The sequence below is a fragment of the Salvelinus namaycush genome, chromosome 41, assembly GCF_016432855.1.
Source record: "Salvelinus namaycush isolate Seneca chromosome 41, SaNama_1.0, whole genome shotgun sequence".
In the NCBI taxonomy this organism is placed as follows: Eukaryota; Metazoa; Chordata; class Actinopteri; order Salmoniformes; family Salmonidae; genus Salvelinus; species Salvelinus namaycush.
In genome coordinates, this window is record NC_052347.1 from 11,861,225 (window position 1) to 11,882,642 (window position 21,418).

Below are 21,418 nucleotides of genomic sequence, written 5' to 3' on the forward strand. Positions count from 1 at the left end.
AGTTAAAATTGATATCTATAGTCACAGTAAATTGTTTGAATGAAGATGAGTGATTAGACCCCAATGTAAGAAACATGTTTTCGTACTACAGCGTAGGGCACTTTGCCTCTGTTTTTCCCCCCGTAATTTCAGGTCCATGGATAGTTCCCATACATGCAGCGGTCTCTCCAGTTCAAAGAAATTTCACTTCACTACACCATTCAACTTGTAGCTGTAATACAAAGTGACGTGAACAATAGTTATCTCTGCAAATTATTTATTTTATCTCACCAAAGAGCTAGATTGGACAATTTATTGGTCTGTTTTCTTTCATCATTGTTTCTGATCGATATCTTTTCGCGGATCAGAGCAATGGAAAGTTGTTTTCGTTCGGGCACACTTTCCCTCTCTCTCTCTCTCCCTGTCTCTCTCTCTCTCTCTCCATCTCTCTGTGTCTATCAGAGAAAGAGAGAGAGAAAGAGATAATGGGTCTGGGCGGGAAATTATAGAGAATCGCGCGCTACTGTCACCTTTGAATCAACTGCACAATAGAGCGCCGATGAAATGACGGTGTCGCCGCAGACAATCAGTTTATAGACTACCTGCAATGTCCTCTGCAAGTCGACAACACCGAAATGACAAATGCCATCCTCTAAAGTTTGTAAGTTTGAATCCTCGAGCCGACAAGGTGAACAATCTGTCGCGACCTTGAGCTAGGCACCTAACTCTAATTGCACCTGTAAACTGCTCTAGATAAGAGCATCTGCTAAAATGATTATTGAAAACGAATTCAACCCTGATTGAAAGGATCAGTGGTGTCCATATAGCATATTAGTGTGATGGAATCTGTATTGAGAAAATGTGTCCACATCTTTGGTAAATTATTTAAAATACTTCATTTTAATTTATATTTTACCCATTTAGCTAATTAATTAAGTCTGGATTGCACAGATATGTTTTGGGAGACTGCCAATAAAATTATTCAAATATGCCAAGAGAGACAAAGATAATAAGCACATGCGTGTGTGTGTGCGTGTGTGTGCGTGTGTGCGTGCGTGTAAGTTTGTGTGCGTGGATGTGTGTGCATAAACAGTACCAGTCAAAAATTTTGACACACCTACTCATTCAAGGGTTTTCTTAATTTTTTCTATTTTCTACATATAATAATAGTGAAGACATCAAAATGATGAAATAACGCATATGGAATCATGTAGTAACCAAAAAAGTGTTAAACAAATCAAAATATATTTTTATTTCAGATTCTTCAAGGTAGCCACCCTTTGCCTTGATGACAGCTTTGCACACTCTTGGCATTCTCTCAACCAGCTTCATAGCGTAGTCACCAGAAATCCATTTCAATTAACAGTTGTGTCTTGTTAAAAGTTAGTTTGTGGAATTTCTTTCCTTCTTAATACATTTGAGCCAATCAGTTGTGTTGTGACAAGGAATGGTATACAGAAGATAGCCCAATTTGGTAAAGACATAGTCCATATTATGGCAAGAACAGCTCAAATAAGCAAAGAGAAATGACAGTCCATCATTACTTTAAGACATGAAGGTGTCACGCCCTGGCCATAGAGAGCTTTTTATTCTCTATGTTGGTTAGGTCGGGGTGTGACTAGGATGGGTCATCTAGGTGATTATGTTTCTATGTTGGCCAGGTATGGTCCCCAATCAGATGCAGCTGTTTGTCGTTGTCTCTGATTGGGGATCATATTTAGGCAGCCATTTCCCCTTTGTGCTTTGTGGGATCTTGACTATGTATAGTTGCCTGTGAGCACTATAGCAGCTTCACGTTTCGTTTTCTATTTATTGTTTTGTTTTGCTGTGAGTTTCACCTAGTAATAAAAAGATGTGGAACCCAGATCACGCTGCGCTTTGGTCCAGTTATTCTAACGATCGTGACAGAAGGTCAGTCAATCTGGAAAATATCAAGAACTTTGATAGTTTCTTCAAGTGCAGGCGCAAAAACCATCAAGCGCTATGATGAAACTGTCTCTCATGAGGACCGCCACAGGAAAGGAAGACCCAGAGTTACTTCTGCTGCAGAGGATAAGTTCATTAGAGTTACCAGCCTCAGAAATTGCAGCCCAAAAAAATACTTCACGGAGTTCAAGTAACAGACACATCTCAACATCAACTTTTCAGAGGAGACTGTGTGAATCAGGCCTTCATGGTTGAATTGCTGCGAAGAAACCACTACTAAAGGACACCAATAAGAAGAAGAGACTTGCTTGGGCCAAGAAACACGAGCATTGAACATTAGACCGGAGTCAAAATTTGTGATTTTTGGTTCCAACCGCTGTGTCTTTGTGAGACGCAGAATAGGTGAACGGATGATCACCGCATGTGTAGTTCCCACCGTGAAGCATAGAGGAGTAGGAGGTGTGATGGTGTGCGGGTGCTTTACCGGTGACACTGTCAGTGATTTATTTAGAATTCAAGGCACACTTAACTAGCATGGCTAACACAGCATTCTGCATTGATACGCCATCCCATCTGGTTTGCGCTTAGTGGAACAATCATTTGTTTTTCAAAAGGATGATGACCCAACACACACCTCCAGGCTGTGTAAAGGCTATTTGACCAAGAAGGAGAGTGATGGAGTGCTGCATCAGATAACCCGACCTCCACAATCCCCCAACCTTAACCCAAATGAGATGGTTTGGGATGAATTGGACCGCAGAGTGATGGAAAAGCAGCCAACAAGTGCTCAGCATATGTGGGAACTCCTTCAAGACTGTTGGAAAAGCATTCCAGGTGAAGCTGGTTGAGAGAATGCCAAGAGTGTGCAAAGCTGTCATCAAGGCAAAGGGTGGCTACTTTGAAGAATCTTAAATATAAAATATATTAACACTTTTTTGGTTACTACATGATTCCATATCTGTTATTTCATAGTTTTGATGTCTTCACTATTATTCTACAATGTAGAAAATAGAAAAAATTAAGAAAAACCCTTGAATGAGTAGGTGTGTCCAAACTTTTAACTGCTACTGTACATGCATCTGTATATCTGTGTGCAGTAGGTGTGTGCATGCTTACATGTGATCTAACTTAAAACCGTTCCCATCCAATCATCCAAGACATTCAAGTCCTTAATTGAAGATAAATTCAAGCCATGCTGAGAGACATCATCGTGCTTTAGATTGGCAAACTTGAACATCCAGCTGACTGATTTTTGCATTTTGCTGGGATTTAGCTGTGATGCCATCAAAATGAGACAATAGATTGATTTGTAGCACTTTGACATTTCATGATGGCTAGGTTTTAGACTCCTAATCTCCCTGTTCGGGGTGGAATTGTTTGAACAGCGCAGTGAGCACACCCAGAAACATGAATCAGAGACAGGAAACAGGGATGAGAGAGAGAGAGAGAGGGGGGGGGGGGGAGAGAGGGGGAGAGAGAGAGAGAGAGAGAGAGAGAGAGAGAGAGAGAGAGAGAGAGAGAGAGAGAGAGAGAGAGAGAGAGAGAGAGAGAGAGAGAGAGAGAGAGAGAGAGAGAGAGAGAGAGAGAGAGAGAGAGAGAGAGAGAGAGATTTAAACAAACCTCATCATAAGGAATTGGCTATCCAAAATGGGGATATGTGGAGAAATCACTTTGCAAACCTCTACAGCAATATAACAAAGAGCCCAGAACAAAAAGATATACAAGAAAAATTATAAATCCTTGAATTAGCAGTCAAAGACTATCAGAATCCTGTGGATACCCCAATTACAGAAGAAGAATTATTGGAACAAATATGCACTCTCCAACCCAAAAAGGCCTGTGGTGCTGATGGGATTTTAAATGAAATGATCAAATATACAGACCACAAATTCAAATTGGCTATACTCAAACTCTTCAACATTATCCTCACTGCAGGTATTTTCCCCGATATTTGGAACCAGGGATTGATCACACCAATCTATAAAAATGCAGACAAATTTGACCCAAATAATTACAGAGGAATTTGCGTTAACAGCAACTTGGGGAAAATTCTCTGCAGTATTATAAATAGCAGACTACATCATTTCCTTGACGAACACAACGTCCTGAGCAGAAGCCAGATTGGATTTATAAAAAATTATCGTACAACAGACCACATTTACACCCTCCACACTCTAATTGATAAACAAGTTAACCAAAACAAAGGCAAAATCTACTCGTGTTTTGTAGATTTCAAGAAAGCATTTGATTCAATTTGGCACGAAGGTCTTTTTTATAAACTAATAGAAAGTGGTTTTGGAGGGAAAACATATGATTTTATTAAATCAATGTACACTAAAAACAAATGTGCGGTTAAAATTGGCAACAAGCAAACAGACTTCTTCTCTCAGGGGCGGGGAGTGAAACAGGGCTGCCCAATAAGTCCAACATTATTTAACATCTACATTAATGAATTGGCAAAAACATTAGAAGAATCGGAAGCACCTGGTATCACCCTACACAACACTGAAATCAAGTGTCTGCTGTACGCAGATGACCTGGTGCTGCTGTCTCCCACTAAAGAGGGGTTACAGCAACACCTAGATTGTCTTCACAGGTTCTGTCAGACCTGGGCTCTGACCGTTAACCTAAAAAAAACTAATATTATGATATTCCAAAAAAGGTCCGGAAATAAGGATGACAAATATAAATTCTATTTGGACACAGTTCTATTAGAACACACCAAAAACTACACATATCTAGGACTAAATATCAGCAACACAGGTAGCTTTCACATGGCTGTGAATGAGCTGAGAGACAAAGCAAGAAGAGCATTCTATGCCATTAAAAGGAACATCAAAATTGAAATTCCAATTAGAATCTGGCTCAAAATTTTTCAATCAGTTATAGAACCAATTGCTCTATATGGCAGTGAAGTATGGGGTCCACTCTCTAATAATGAGTTTACTAAATGGGACAAACATCCAATTGAAATATTGCATGCAGAGTTTTGCAAGACTGTATTGCAAGTACAAAGAAAAACTCCAAATAACTCATGTAGGGCAGAATTGGGCCAATACCCCCTCCTCATTCGAATAGAAAAAAGAGCCATCAAATTTTACAACCATCTAAAACAAGTGACCCTAAAACATTCCATCACACAGCTCTGCAATGTCAAGAGATGAAACCAGAGAAGAGCCCCCTCAGCCAGCTGGTTCTGAGGCTCAGTTCACCAACCCAAACCAACCCCATAGAGCCTCGGGACAGCCCTCAGAAAATCTGGCCCAACCAAATCATCACAAAACAAAAAGAAAAATATATCACCTATTGGAAAGACACCACAAAAAATCAAAGTAAACTTCAATGCTATTTGGCTCTAAACAGACAGTACATGGTGGCAGACTATCTGACCACTGTGACTGATAGAAAACTGAGGAAAACATTGACTAGGTACAGACTCAGTGAGCACAGTCTGGCTATAGAGACCGGTCGTCACAGACAAACCTGGCTGCCCAGAGAGGACAGGCTGTGCTCACTCTGCTCCAGGGGAGAGGTAGAGACAGAAGTGCATTTCCTACTACACTGTGACAAATACTCAGACCTAAGAGCATATTTCTTTCCCAAAATTATAATTCAATACAAAGAATTTGAAACTATAAAAGATGAAGAAAAAATCAAATATTTATTGGGTGAAAAGCCAAAATGTGCAGTTTTGGCAGCCAAATATGTGTCCTCCTGCCACAACCTGAGGGACAGCCAGTGAAAAATGCAAAGTAATGTTGATAATATTTCCCATTTAGCTTAGTTCTGTTTTGTCTTTCGTACCAGGTCATGTGTCTTCTCAAGTCATATTGACACTGGTCTGCTACCATTGCTTTAATGTATTGTTGTTCTGATTAATATTGTTGTTGTAGCTGTTATTAATGGTAATCCCATGTCCACTACTACTATTATTATTGCTGTTAGTCCCACCATTTATTTATATATAAATATATATATATTTGTGTATATATATACATATATATTTTATTACAATTTTTCGATATGTATACTTTGACAATGTAAGTAATAATGAACTTGCCATGTCAATTGAATTGAATTGAATTGAATTGAATTGAGAGAGATGGGTGAGAGAGCCATGTGGACTGGGACAGCAACCCTGTCTATCTCTATCTCTCTCTCTCAGTCTCTCTCTCTGTGAGAGAGTGACAGAGAGAGAGCGAGAGGTAGTGAGCTCATGGGCTCCTGAGTTCTTCTGCCAGAAGATAGAATTAGAGTTGGATAAATTTAGATAAACTGGCATTTTTCACATGGATAAAATTCCATACCAAAAACCTTGATTTTGGACTAAATTACCTGAATGGACTATTACTACCAAGGACTATCAAGAACCAAATCCTGCAGAAGAAACACAAGCGAACCTGGAAATACCATCCAACACAAAACTGAGTGAGTATTGTTCAGTCTGAACCTACTTCTGAAGCCAAAAAGTAAAAGACAATAATCTGTAGGTAATGTTGTTATATAAAGCTTAATAAATAAATAATACTAAGCTACCAAGCTACTAGGACAGAACTGACCTTGTTGCAACTTCAAGTGAGAGGTGTGAAAACTCTTGAGCCTAACAATGGCAGGAGAGTTTCAAAGAGAGAGCACAGCAGGAAATGCTCTCTCTCTGTGACAACTCCCCAGCACTGATCACACCCAGGTCTCACAACTGCACTGCTCCTCAATCATTGAGAGGCGTAAATTCACAGAATTTACTGGAGAGAGACATGGTGGTGCTCAGAGAGCTAATGGGGGTGCTCAGAGGACAACCCCCTCCCCCTTCCCCCCCCAATAACACTCAGAGGTCTTAAGGTGGAGATGGACAGCTGTCTGAGAGAGCTGACTGCTCTACGGACTGAGGTGAGAGAACTTAAAGAGGCACACATGGCACTGAAGGAGAAGGTGAGAAATCTGAGGTGTGACAGAGAGCAGGACACTCCCCCAGAGAAGCCAGCCAAACAGCCCACATCAGACCCAGACCCAGACCCAGACCACAACCTCAACACCACAATGGGACAAACAACACAGGACCCACCAACCCAACAGACCCCACTCCCTCCTAACAGCCCCCCTGTCAGCTCCCCTGATAGCTACCTTGAAAGCCCCCACACATCCACTGAGAACACACAAAGCCAGAGATTGTGCTCCTCATTGACTCAAATGGCAAATACATTCAAGAGGAAAAACTTTTTCCCAAAGTGGCTAAACGCTGATGCACAAACACTAGACATGGCCTGGAGCTGTTGTCAGAGGACAGACTAGGGTCCCCCCAGTCACATCATAATTCATACGGACATAAATGACCTGAGAACACAGCAGTAAAGGGCGGCCACAGCACTCAAGGGAGTGATTGAAAAAGCTTCTTCCACTTTCCCCAACGCACAAGTGGTTATCTCCACTCTGCTACCACGAAAATGCTTTCACCCTGCCACCATACAGCGGGTGAGTGCAAGCATTAAGCAAGACTGTGCCTCAAAACCTAATGTCTACCTGGCCCACCACTCCACCCTGGACTTGGACAGCCTTTATGACCAGGTCCACCTCTACAAGGCAGCAATCCCAACCCTCATCCGTAGCCTCAGCACCTCACACAGGAGCAACAGAGCAACGGACACCCCGCCCAGACCTGCAGGTCCTGAAGGACCTGCACCGAGAGAACCCATACCAAGAGGACCCAGACCACAGCATCACCAGCACACCCCAACCAGTTAAGACCACCCCAAGCAAACCCTGGCCACACCCCATATAGGCATCCCATATCAGACCTATGCCTCTTCTGGCCACCCCATGCCCCCTGCCCCTACGACAAGGACCTCAACATGACAGCAGGACATATGCCCAGGCCGTGAGCAGAGCAACAGGCCCAACCCCCACTATTACACCCGCCCAAACCCCATCCTGCGACCTAAGAGGTATGTATCAGATGTTCAACATGCTCTATTCACACCTGCTGTGATGGTCTGGGCCTGAACCACACAAAAACAACACTCGACACTATGTAACACAAAGCTTTTAATATCTCTTCCTGGAATATACAAGGTCTGAGGTCATCTGCCTTTGGCCTAAAGAGCAGAAACCCAGACTTCATCAAAGAAATTGGAAATAAAGACATTATCATCCTACTAGAAACATGGTATAAAGGAGACAGACCCACTGGTTGCCCTCTAGGTTACAGAGAGCTGGTAGTCCCATCCACCAAACTACCAGGTGTGAAACAGGGAAGAGACTCAGGGGGCATGCTAATTTGGTATAGAGCAGACCTAAATTAGTCAAAGCAGGAACATTTTACATCTGGCTAGAAATGAATGAGGAAATTATCTCAACAGAGAAAAATGTCCTCATGTGTGCTACCTATATCCCGCCAATAGCATCCCCATACTTTAACGATGACAGCTTCTCCATCCTAGAGGGGGAGATCAACAATTTCCAGGACCAGGGACATGTACTAGTCTGTGGTGACCTAAATGCCAGAACTGGACAAGAACCAGACACCCTCAGCACACAGGGGGACAAACACCTATCTGCAGGTGACAGCATTCCCTCCCCCATATGCCCCCCTAGACACAACTACAACATAACCAACAGAAACGGGTCACAACTCCTGCAGCTCTGTCGGACACTGGGTATGTACATTGTCAATAGTAGGCTTTGAGGGGACTACTATGGTAGGTACACCTATAGCTCATCTCTTGGCGGTAGTACTGTAGACTACTTTATCACTGACCTCAACCCAGAGTCTCTTAGAGCGTTCACAGTCAGTCCACTGACACCCCTATCAGATCACAGCAAAATCACACTCTACTTGAGCAGAGCTATGCTCAATCATGAGGAATAAAAGCCAAAGGAACTGAATAATATTAAGAAATGCTATAGACGGAAGGAAAGTAGTGTGGTAATCTATCAAAAAAACAACTAGGCAACAACAAATTCAATCCCTTCCAGACAATTTCCTGGACAAAATGTTTCACTGTAATATTGAAGGTGTAAACTTGGCAGTAGAAAACCTAAACAAACAACAAACAAACAACAACGCGAGTTATCTATCCAAAATAGAGAAGTATGGATAAACCACTTCTCCAATCTTTTTGGCTCTATAACAAAGAACAAAGGACAAACAGCAAAAACATATACATGATCAAAAACAAATCTTAGAATCAACTATTAAATACTACCAGAACCCACTGGATTCTCCAATTACATTGAATGAACTGCAGGACAAAATACAAACCCTCCAACCCAAAAAGGCCTGTGGGGTTGATGGTATCCTAAATGAAATGATAAAATATACAGACCACAAATTCAAATTAGCTATACTTAAACTCTTTAACATCATCCTCAGCTTTGGCATATTCTCCAATATGTGGAACCAAGGACTGATCACCCCAATCCACAAAAGTGGAGACAAATTTGACCCCAATAACTACCATGGGATATGCATCAACAGCAACCTTGGAGAAATCCTCTGCATTATCATTAACAGCAGACTTGTACATTTCCTCAGTGAAAACAATATACTGAGCAAATGTCAAATTGGCTTTTTATCAAATTACCGTACATCAGACCATGTGTTCACCCTGCACACCCTAATTGAGAAACAAACAAACCAAAACAAAGGTAAAGTCTACTCATGCTTTGTTGATTTCAAAAATGCTTTCGACTCAATTTGGCATGAGGGCCTGCTATACAAATTGATGGATGTTGGGGGAAAAGTGGTGTTGGGGGAAAAACATACAACATTATAAAATCCATGTACACAAACAACAAGTGTGCAGTTAAAATAGGTTAAAAAAACACACATTTCTTTCCACAGGGGCAGGGGGTGAGACAGGGATGCAGCTTAAGCCCCACCCTCTTCGACATCAACAAATTGTCGAGGGCACTAGAACAGTCTGCAGCACACGGCCTCACCCTACTAGAATCTGAAGTCGAATGTCTACTGTTTGCTGATGATCTGGTGCTTCTGTCCCCAGCCAAGGAGGGCCTCCAGCGGCACCTAGATCTTCTGCACAGATTCTGTCAGACCTGGGCCCTGAATAGTACATCTCAGTAAGACAAAAATAGTGGTGTTCCAAAAAAGGTCCAGTTGCCAGGACCACGAATACAAATTCCATCTAGACACGATGCATACCTCGGCCTAAACATCAGCGCCACAGGTAACTTCCACAAAGCTGTGAACTATCTGAGAGACAAGGCATGAAGGGCCTTCTATGCCATCAAAGGGAACATAAAATTTGACATACCAATTAGAATCTGGCTAAAAATACTTGAATCGGTTAAACTCCCATATCTGTTGGTTGAAGTACCACAGTGTGCATCACAGCAGCAAGATCTGTGACCTATTGCCACAAGGAAAGGGCAACCAATGAAGAACAAACACCATTGCAAATACAACCTATATTTATGTTTATTTATTTTCCCTTTTGTACTTGATCTATTTGCACATCATTACAACACTGTATGTAGACATATAATGACATGTGAAATGTCTTTATTCTTTTGGAACTTTTGTGAGTGTAATGTTTACTAATATTTTTTTATTGTTTATTTCCCTTTTGTTTATTATCTGTTTCACTTGCTTTGGCAATGTACACATATGTTTCCCATGCCAATAAAGCCCCATGAATTGAAAATGAATTGAATTGAGAGAGGGAGAGACTAAGAGAGAGAGACTAAGAGAGAGAGACTAAGAGAGAGAGAGAGAGGGAGAGACTAAGAGAGAGAGACTAAGAGAGAAAGACTAAGAGAGAGACTAAGAGAGAGACTAAGCGTGAGAGACTAAGAGTGAGAGACTAAGAGTAAGAGACTAAGAGAGAGAGACAAAGAGAGAGACTAAGAGAGAGAGACTAAGAGAGAGAGAGAGCGACTGAGAGAGAGAGACTGAGAGAGAGAGAGACTAAGAGAGAGACTAAGAGAGAGACAAAGAGAGAGAGAGACTAACAGAGAGACAGAGACAGAGAGAGACTGAGAGAGAGAGAGAGAGAGAGAGACTAAGAGAGAGAGAGAGAGAGAAACTGAGAGAGACAGAAAGAGAGAGAGAGAGAGAGAGAGACTAAGAGAGAGAGAGAGAGACTGAGAGAGAGAGACAGAGAGAGAGACAGAGAGAGACAGAGAGACTAAGAGAGAGAGACTAAGAGAGAGAGACAGAGAGAGAGAGACAGAGACAGAGAGAGAGAGAGAGAGAGACTAAGAGAGCGAGCGAGAGAGAGACTGAGAGAGAGAGACTAAGAGAGAGAGAGAGAGAGAGAGACAGAGACAGAGAGAGAGAGACTAAGAGAGAGAGAGAGAGAGAGACTAAGAGACTAAGAGAGAGAGAGAGACAGAGAGAGAGAGACTAAGAGAGAGAGAGAGAGTGAGATAAAGAGACAGAGAGAGAGAGACTGAGCGAGAGACTGAGACAGAGAGAGAGAGAGACTGAAAGAGAGAGAGACTGAGAGATAGAGATCCACCCAAATTATGAGAAAACAAAAAGATAATTACTTGACACATCGGAAATAATTAACAAAACATTGAGCAAACTAGAATAATATTTGGCCACTGGCAGAATACCTGACCACTGTGACTGACCCAAAATTAAGAAAAGCTTTGACTATGTACAGACTCAGTGGGCATAGCCTTGCTATTGAGAGGCAGATCTGGCTCTCAAGAGAAGACAGGCTATGTGCCCACTGCCCACAAAATGAGGTGATAACTGAGCTACACTTCCTAACCTCGTGCAAAATATATGACCATATTAGAGACACGTATTTCCCACAGATTACACAGACCACAAAGAATTTGGAAACAAATACAATTTTGATAAACTCCAATATCTGCTGGGTGAAATACCACAGTGTGCCATCACAGCAGCAAGATTTGGACCTGTTGCCACAAGAAAAGGTCAACCAGTGAAGAACAAACACCATTGTAAATACAAAACATATTTATGTTTATTTATTTTCCATTTTGTATTTAAACTATTTGCACATCATTATAACACTGTACATAGCCATGATATGACATTTGAAATGTGTCTAGTCCTTTGAAATTTTTGATTGATTATTTCACTTTTGTTTATTACCTTTTTCACTTTGGGTGTGAGACTGAGCAAGAGAGTGGCGCTTCTTAGTGCAAGAGGCATCACTGCAGTACCTGGTTCATATCCAGGCTGCGTCACATCCGGCTGTGATTGGGAGTCCCATAAGGCAGTGCACAATTGGCCCAGTATAGTCTGGGTTTGGCCGGGGAAGGCCGTCATTGTAGATAATAACTTGTTCTTAATATGGCTAAGATCCCGTTAACGGCATCGATTTGACAACAGCCAGTGAAGGTGCAGGGCGCCAAATTCCAACAACAGAAATCTCATAATTAAAATTCTTCAAACATGCAAGTATTTCACACCATTTTAAAGATAAACTTGTTCTTAATCCCACCACAGTGTCCGATTTCAAAAAGGCTTTACGACGAAAGCACACCAAACAATTATGTTAGGTCAGTACCTAGTCACAGAAAAACACAGCCATTTTTCCAGCCAAAGAAAGGAGTCACAAAAAGCAGAAATAGAGATCAAATTCATCACTAACCTTTGATGATCTTCATCAGATGACACTCATAGTACTTCATGTTACACAATACATGTATGTTTTGTTCGATAAAGTTCATATTTATATCCAAAAATCTCAGTTTACATTGACGTGTTATGTTAAGTAGTTCCAAAACATCCGGTGATTTTGCAGAGAGCCACATCAATTTACAGAAATACTCATAATAAACATTGATAAAAGATACAACTGTTATACATGGAATTTTAGATCCACTTCTCCTTAATGCAACCGCTGTGTCAGATTTCAAAAAAACTTTACGGAAAAAGCACACCATGCAATAATCTGAGTACAGCGCTCAGACAACAAAACACGTCATACAGATATGCGCCATGTTGTGGAGTCAACAGAAGTCAGAAATAACATTATAAATATTCACTTACCTTTGATGGTCTTCATCAGAATGCACTCCCAGAAATCCCAGTTCCACAGTAAATGTTTGATTTGTTCGATAAAGTCCATAATTTATGTCCAAAAACCTCCTTTTTGTTTGCGCGTTTAGTACACAATCCAAACTCACGACGCGCGGGCAAGTCCAGGCGAAAGTTCAGACGAAAAGTCATATTACAGTTCGTAGAAACATGTCAAACGAAGTATATAATCAATCTTTAGGATCTTTTTATCATAAATCTTCAATAATGTTTCAACTGGAGAATTCCTTTGTCTGTAGAAATGCAACGGAACAGAGCTAACTCTCACATGAGCGCGCGTGATCAGCTCATGCCACTCTGGCAGAGCCCTGACACATTCAGCTCTCATTAGCCCCCACTTCCCAGTAGAATCCTCAAACAAGGTTCTAAAGACTGTTGACATCTAGTGGAAACCTTAGGAAGTGCAATATGACCCCATAGACACTGTATATTGGATAGGCAAACCTACAAACCTCAGATTTCCCACTTCCTGGTTGGATTTTTTCTCAGGTTTTTGCCTGCCATAGAGTTCTGTTATACTCACAGACATCATTCAAACAGTTTTAGAAACGTCAGAGTGTTTTCTATCCAAATCTACTAATAATATGCATATATTAGCAACTGGGCCGGAGTAGCAGGCAGTTTACTCTGGGCACCTTATTCATCCAAGCTACTCAATACTGCCCCCAGCCATAAGAAGTGTTCTTAACTGACTTGCCTAGTTAAATAAAGGTTACATTTGGAAAAAATTGAGACTGAGAGAGAGTACCTGTTCTGAAAGAATATGAATCACAGATATCATCTGTTTTCATATTTTTCGTTTATCCCTCTCTATTTTGTCACTTTGTCCAATTTTTATTCCAAAATCCCCTCAATTACCACCTTTCTCTCTCTCTCTCTCTCTCTCTCTTTCTTTCTCTCTCTCTCACTCCCACTCACACTCACACTCAAACATACACCAATCATGCAAGCATGTCCTCCTTCAGCGCTTGATGTTCCTTCAACACTCTTAACGCCTGCCAGCACGCCCACACCTCCCACACAGTCATTTATGTACCCTCTCAAGTCCAGGGGAATTCACCACAATGAGCCAACAGCTGTGTTTTAAATCAGGACATTAAGTCTATTCACTGAGAAACATTTTCAGTCTACCTTTGAAATGTCTATTCAACACCTCAGTGCCCAGCCATGCATACTCCCACGGTCTCTTTCTTGTGTGGCTGTAAGGTGTTGCTCTTCATGCTTTATCATTAATTGGCCTATAGATTCATCCACATGTCCTCACAGCCACAGAGCAGAGAGAGAGAACTGAAAGGGTAGTATTAGAACATCAGCACAGGGTCGGGTGGCTGTGTTTGTGTCATGCTGCTCTCTCTCTTTCTCTCCAGAGTGAATAGAAGTTCAATTACGCCCGCAGCCGTACGTCTTCTTCTCTCTCTCTCTCTCTCTCTCTCCTCTTTCTCTCTCTCTCTCTCTCTCTCCTCTCTCTCTCTCTCTCCTCTCTCTCCTCTCTCTCTCTCTCTCTCTCTCTCCTCTCTCTCTCTCTCCTCTCTCTCTCTCTCTCTCTCTCTCTCTCTCTCTCTCTCTCTCTCTCCTCTCTCTCTCTCCTCTCTCTCTCTCCTCTCTCTCTCTCTCTCTCTCCTCTCTCTCTCTCCTCTCTCTCTCTCTCTCTCTCCTCTCTCTCTCTCCTCTCTCTCTCTCTCTCTCTCTCCTCTCTCTCTCTCTCTCCTCTCTCTCTCTCTCTCTCTCTCTCTCTCTCTCTCTCTCTCTCTCTCCTCTCTCTCCTCTCTCTCTCTCTCTCTCCTCTCTCTCTCTCTCTCTCTCTCTCTCTCCTCTCTCTCTCTCTCTCTCCTCTCTCTCTCTCTCTCTCTCTCTCTCTCTCTCTCCAGAGTGAATAGAAGTTCAATTACGCCCGCAGCCGTACGTCTTCTTCTTCTCTCTCTCTCTCTCTCTCTCTCTCTCTCTCTCCTTCTCTCTCTCTCTCTCTCCTCTCTCTCTCTCTCTCCCCTCTCTCTCTCTCTCTCTCTCTCTCTCTCCCTCCTCTTTCTCTCTCTCCTCTTTCTCTCTCTCTCTCTCTCTCCTCTCTCTCTCTCTCTCCTCTCTCTCCTCTCTCTCTCTCTCTCTCTCTCCTCTCTCTCTCTCTCTCTCTCTCTCTCTCTCTCTCTCTCTCTCCTCTCTCTCTCTCTCTCCTCTCTCTCTCTCTCTCTCTCCTCTCTCTCTCTCTCTCCTCTCTCTCCTCTCTCTCTCTCTCTCTCTCTCTCTCTCTCTCTCTCTCTCCTCTCTCTCTCTCTCTCTCTCTCTCCTCTCTCTCTCTCTCTCTCCTCTCTCTCTCTCTCTCTCTCTCTCTCTCTCTCTCTCTCTCTCTCTCTCTCTCTCTCTCTTCCTCTCTCTCTCTCTCTCTCTCTCCTCTCTCTCTCTCTCTCTCTCTCTCTCTCTCTCTCTCAGTGACACAGGGCAGTATGACATGTATCTCTGTCTGAGAGATCTAGCAGCATTATCCCATTATACATCATCTACCAATCGTACAGAAGAGCATGCCAGTCAATTGTGTGTGTGTGCCTGTTCCTTTTATGGTCCTTTGCACCCTAAGTGCACCCAGTAGGTCGCTCTGCTTGTGTCACCAACTACATCCGTGTCTCCCCATTAACTGTAACAACCCCCTACTTTCCCCACAGATCTGACCTCTCACCCCTGACCTCTGACCCCTGCTGGTGCGGACCACCTCTGATCCTACCGTGATGAGCGCGTGCGGCAGGAAGGCTCTGGCATTGCTGAGCAGCGTGTTTGCGGTCAGCGGCCTGGGGCTTCTGGGAGTTGCGGTCTCTACAGACTACTGGCTGTACCTGGAGGAGGGGGTCATCTTGCCCCTGAACCAGACCACTGACATCAGGACCTCCCTGCACTCTGGACTCTGGAGAGTCTGCTTCCTGGCAGGTCACTACCATCTCCAGCTGATCCTGGATCAGACCAATTGAGACCAATTCTACACTCTTAGAAAAAAGGGTTGCAAAAGTGTTATTTGGGTGTCCCCATAGGAGAGCCCTTTTTGGTTCCAGGTAGAACTATTTTGGGTTCCATGTAGAACCCTCTGTGGAAAGGGATCTACATGGAACTCAAAAGGGTTTTACCTGGAACCAAAAGGGGTTTGTCAAAGGGTTCTCCTATGGGGACAGCAGAAGAACACTTTTAGGATCTAGATCTTCTTTCTTACTGTCTGGTTGTTTTGGGGAATGAGAGGGAGAATGTTGCATTTACGCATTTGTGATGAAAGGTGACAGAGCTAGAGCGGTGTTTGTCAGACCCGAACGGTTTGGCCTACAATGGTTCGGCCTACAGTTTAGCCTAACTATTATGACCCCTCTATGGAAAGACTCAGCATGTCTTCCTGTCAGCATGTCTCCCTGTCAAAATAAAGGTTAAATATTAATCCCTCTCTTCTTCTCTTCCAGGTGAAGAGGCAGGTCGCTGTTTCACCATAGAGTACATCATGCCCATGAACTTACAGCTGACCTCTGAGTCCACAGTCAGTGTACTTAGTAAGTTATATTTCTCTAATTTTCCTGTCTCTCTCTCGCTCTCTCTCTCTCTCAATCTTTATTGTGTGGTTGCCTCTGTTGCCAAGGCATTGTATACATAATTGAACAATATGCTTGAGAAACAATAATAATATATATCAACTTTTGGGCCAGTTGCTCTAAAGGGTCCCTCCCTCTCTTCTGGATGTACAGTGTTTGATTGAATAGACCCTGTCTGTGTGTGAGTAGATGAAGCACTCTTTATGGTCAGAGTGAGTGGGTGGTTGGTGAGTGGGTGGTTGGTGAGTGGGTGGTTGGTGAGTGGGTGGTTGGTGAGTGGGTGGTTGGTGAGTGGGTGGTTGGTGAGTGGGTGGTTGTAATACTGCCAATGCATTCAGGACAAATAAGGACAAGTGACACAATGTATCAACATATGGCACCCTCTTCTGGTTACTTAGCGGAACACTCTTTCTACCTGAATAGCTGAAGCTGTGAGAGGGAGCAGTGTACTGTACAATTAAGAAGTTGTATGTGCATTGGAAGAACTATTACTGAGGTTTTCTGAGTTCCTGTCGATGGATGGAGTGATTATGATCATATCATCATGGCTTGTAACCAGCGTTCTAAAGTGAAGAAATGCAAGAACAGACTGAATGCGAGAGATAATATATTCACTCTTGTGTAAAATGGTGCTTCTTTATCATACGATTTTAAGCTTTCACATCACCAATTAAGGCTCTAATGCTTAAACGTAATAATACAATGCAGTTTTATTGAAATGTGTTTTCCTCCTCCTAGCGTGTCTGAATGACTACCTCTTTACTATTCAAGTCTCTTTCCAATTGCCTCGAGCCCAGTCTGCCCATACAGAATAAAATGAGTCATCAGAACTCCCACCGTCTCTGGGTCTCCACCCTGCTGACTCCTCTCTGCTTCAGAATACTTATTAGGTAATAACTCTGAAGAGTCACACTGGGGGGGGTTTGACTTTCTCTAAAGTCACAGCCTCATTAGGTTTTGGTTGATGCCTGTTGAAAGCTCTCTGGTAGACAGGAAGATTGTTTGGACCCTCTATGTTCAGAGTTTGAGATGAAAGTAGAGTATAAGAGTTTGTAGATGAGCATAGCTATATGTGTGTGAAATTCTGTTTCTGTATAGTAATCACTGTCTTTCTCTATGTTGCTGTCTTTCTCTCTCTCTCTCTCTCTCTCTCTCTCTCTCTCTCTCTCTCTCTCTCTCTCTCTCTCTCTCTCTCCTCTCTCTCTCTCTCTCTCCTCTCTCTCTCTCTCTCTCCTCTCTCTCTCTCTCTCTCCTCTCTCTCTCTCTCTCTCCTCTCTCTCTCTCTCTCTCCTCTCTCTCTCTCTCTCTCTCTCTCTCTCTCTCTCTCTCTCTCTCTCTCTCTCTCTCTCTCTCTCTCTCTCTCTCTCAGAGATGATTCGTTCAGCCACTCCGTTTCCTCTGGTCAGTCTGTTCTTCATGTTCATCGGCTTTGTGCTAAACAACATCGGACACGTCCGACCTCATCGCACCATCCTGGCCTTTGTCTCCGGAATCTTCTTCATCCTCTCAGGTACTCTTCTAATCTTCCATCTCTTCCTCCTCACCTCCTTTTCTTTCTCCTCTTCTTCCCTCCTCCTCCTCCTTGTTTTCTGCTGTCTCTGCTTCAGCTACAGAATGTGACGGTGTCTATCTCGCTTTAACACAATCACTATCTGTCTTCTCTGTCTGTCTGTGTCTTTCTCTGACTGATGTTCAGGCTTTGAAGGTTTGTTTAATCTCTCTTTTGCCTCCCCCTCTCTCTCTCTCTTTCTGTTATCTCCCCCTCCTCTTCCCTCTCTTTCTCTGTCAGGTCTGGCTCTGGTGGTAGGTCTCGTGCTGTATATATCCAGTATTAATGACGAGATGTTGAACAGGACTAAGAGCAGTGAGTCCTACTTCAGCTACCGGTACGGCTGGTCCTTCGCCTTCGCTGCCATCTCCTTTCTGCTCACTGAGGTACTTCAAAATTCAAAAGGCACTCACACATCGTAGCTATCTTTGTTGCAGGTGCATGGTGACAGTTGAATAAGATGAGAAAAAAGAAGAAACATGCACTCACTGAGGTACAAGATTTGTTGTAGAAAAAAATCTACATTGTATGATAGTTCACTACCAAAGAATATGTTTTTGTATTGTCACATACACTGTATAGGTGAGGTGAAATACTACAGCCATAGTAGCAGAGCACCCCTGGAGCAAATTAGACTTAAGTGCCTTGCATTTCACCTTTTAGGCTCGGGTATTCGAACCAGCAACCTTACGGTTACGGCCCAACGCTCTAATCACTAGTTTACCTGTCGTCTGCTGGTGTGGTACCCTCTCTTCTGGGTCTTCTGGCTCTCTATACTACAGAGTGCAGTGTCCTCTAACCTTTATCATCTCCTGTCTGTCTGTCTGTCTGTCTGTCTGTCTGTCTGTCTGTCTGTCTGTCTGTCTGTCTGTCTGTCTGTCTGTCTGTCTGTCTGTCTGTCTGTCTGTCTGTCTGTCTGTCTGTCTGTCTGTCTGTCTGTGTCTCTCTCTCTCCTCTCTCTCTCTGTCTGTGTCTCTCTCTCTCTCTCTCTCTCTCTGTCTGTGTCTCTCTCTCTCTCTCTCTCTCTCTCTCCAGAGTGCGGGCGTCATGTCCGTCTATCTGTTCATGAAGCGCTACACAGCCGAGGAAATGTACCAGCGCCACCACCCCGGCTTCTACCGGCCGCGCCTCAGTAACTGCTCTGACCACTCCGGTCAGTTCCTGCACCCGGAGACCTGGGCACGCGGACGCAGCCCCTCGGACATCTCCAGCGAAACCTCGCTCCAGATGAGCGCCAGCTACCCGGCCCTGCTCAAGTGCCCCGACTACGACCAGGTCTCCTCCTCACCCTGCTGAAGGGGTCATCAGGTCAGGGCAGGTCGCCAAGGTCAAGGGTGAGAAGTCATAGGTGATGTTGCTTTTAGATACTGATCTAAGATCAGCTTCCGTTTTTCTTTTTTAAGTTATCTGGAATCTGTGGAGGGTTGCTGGAAAGTTGCTGGGTGTGGATAGAACCTCCCGCCTGCATAGTTTACTGGGAGATCAGTCCCAATAGATATACAGGGAAGCCTCTGTCTCTTTATTTTGTTGTTGTTCGTTCCCATTGTGATGCTGCATCCTGGACCTTGTTTGAAAACTACTACCAGCCATGATTGCTGCTGAGGCAACAGTTGATGCCGCTGTGCCACATCTTACCTACAGATGGCAGCAAAGTGCAGAGTTTCTTCAGGAATATTCACTTCTCACGTATTTTCTATTATATCAGGATACGCCACTGCTTAGTTAACTTGACGAGGACCAAACTAACATTTACACAAATGTTTGAACGGAAACAATACATGTCACTATGTTAAAGCTGCAATCAGCAGTTGAAACAATAACAAAGTGAACTCCCCACACGTTTCAGTAAAAAGCGGGGGGATGGGGCTGGTGAAATGTAACAACTCTCAAATTCATAGACAGAGCTATAGATGCAAGGACTGGCCATCCATGATATCTAAATTATTGTTACCATGTTTTGAAGGTATATAGTGTTTGTTTACAAACATTGGAGTGAAACAAGCTTTTATTTTGGTTTCTGATGGTTACGACAGTTGAACTAAGCACATGAGGCATTTGTAATATTATAACATCATATTCTTAAGAGGTCCAAAAATGGATGAAACAACTGCAGATTGCACCTTTAAATGTGTTAAATTGTGTAGTTTGCTTCATGTTGGAGTTTTTAAATTGATGTGTCCCTGCTGGCTCACGGATCTGCCAAAATTACGTTTTCATGTTATGGAATCTCCCCCCAAACAATGCTTTGTTTTTGTATCATGTAAAAATGAATTATTTGAAAAGTAATTGGTATTTACTCTTAGACAGATTTTTATACATGCATATGTAGAACTGTTGTACATTGTATGAATATAGCAAACCATTGTAAAACAAGTCAAATGTGTAGTTGCTGCTTAAAATGATTAATTCTGAGTGTCAGCTTCACGCCTTCGGCATAGCAACTGTTGCATTCAAACTGTACTGTACAATATCTGGAGAATATCTAAATGTGGGAAATAAATAGACTTTTCAAAATCTTTTTAATGACATTGCCTGTTGATGAAATGCAATTTCATTCATTAACTCCAGTTTCGTGATATTGATGTTTTGAGAACTAACGCAGCAGGATAGGAGAATTAATGAAGGGTAGGAAAAGTGTTAGGGCTTAGCTGAAATGCTAGTTGTCAACAGCTGCTATCCCCAACGTGACAACTAGATGGCGCTGTAATGGTAGCCACAACCGTATAAACCATCAGTCTCGACAAACCATTGGTATCATAACACAGGTTAATGGATTGGATTTAAATTTAGCTTCCATGTATTGTAATGTCACATCAATACACTGGGAGTCAGTGTTGCATCACTTACACTATAAAGCAGACAGAATCCCCCCTTCAGGTCAGAAGGGTACAGAATCAGGACTTAAACACCCATCTGCCCACTATGTTACCTAAGACCTCGGTCCCCCTCTTTCAATAGATGTATTTGCACACCTTATCTAGACACTGTGTATCTATTTATTGGCCAATTAAGGGGGGAACTCATATTACTCTGACCTTATCTATGTCTGTTTGCTGATCAATAAAGGGTTTCACATAGACTTTAACCATCAGTAAAGGGTTTCACATAGACTTTAACTATCAGTGAAGGGTTTCACATAGACTTTAACCATCAGTAAAGGGTTTCACATAGACTTTAACCATCAGTGAAGGGTTTCACATAGACTTTAACCATCAGTGAAGGGTTTCACATAGACTTTAACCATCAGTAAAGGGTTTCACATAGACTTTAACCATCAGTAAAGGGTTTCACATAGACTTTAACCATCAGTGAAGGGTTTCACATAGAGTTTAACCATCAGTAAAGGGTTTCACATAGACTTTAACCATCAGTGAA

The 21,418-nt window shown here is 42.8% G+C and overlaps 1 protein-coding gene across 1 annotated transcript; it reads left to right on the top strand.

Annotated features, from left to right (window-relative positions):
* The first annotated feature begins 15,657 nt into the window (after nt 1-15,657).
* Nucleotides 15,658-19,361, top strand: LOC120034035 (voltage-dependent calcium channel gamma-5 subunit). Its single transcript, XM_038980427.1, has 5 exons — nt 15,658-15,853; nt 16,369-16,455; nt 17,864-18,004; nt 18,284-18,429; nt 19,079-19,361. The coding sequence occupies exons 1-5, from the start codon at nt 15,658-15,660 to the stop codon at nt 19,337-19,339; spliced, it is 831 nt and encodes a 276-aa protein (XP_038836355.1). The 3' UTR covers nt 19,340-19,361.
* The last annotated feature ends 2,057 nt before the right edge of the window (nt 19,362-21,418 follow it).

What these genes read in the sequence shown, in the direction of transcription:
- LOC120034035 (XM_038980427.1), top strand. Translation starts at nt 15,658, where the DNA reads ATGAGCGCGTGCGGCAGGAAGGCTCTGGCATTGCTGAGCAGCGTGTTT. An exon ending in GTCCACAGTCAGTGTACTTA is followed by an intron (nt 16,456 to 17,863) that starts GTAAGTTATATT and finishes TCTCTCTCTCAG; the next exon opens with AGATGATTCGTTCAGCCACT. An exon ending in TCTCCTTTCTGCTCACTGAG is followed by an intron (nt 18,430 to 19,078) that starts GTACTTCAAAAT and finishes CTCTCTCTCCAG; the next exon opens with AGTGCGGGCGTCATGTCCGT.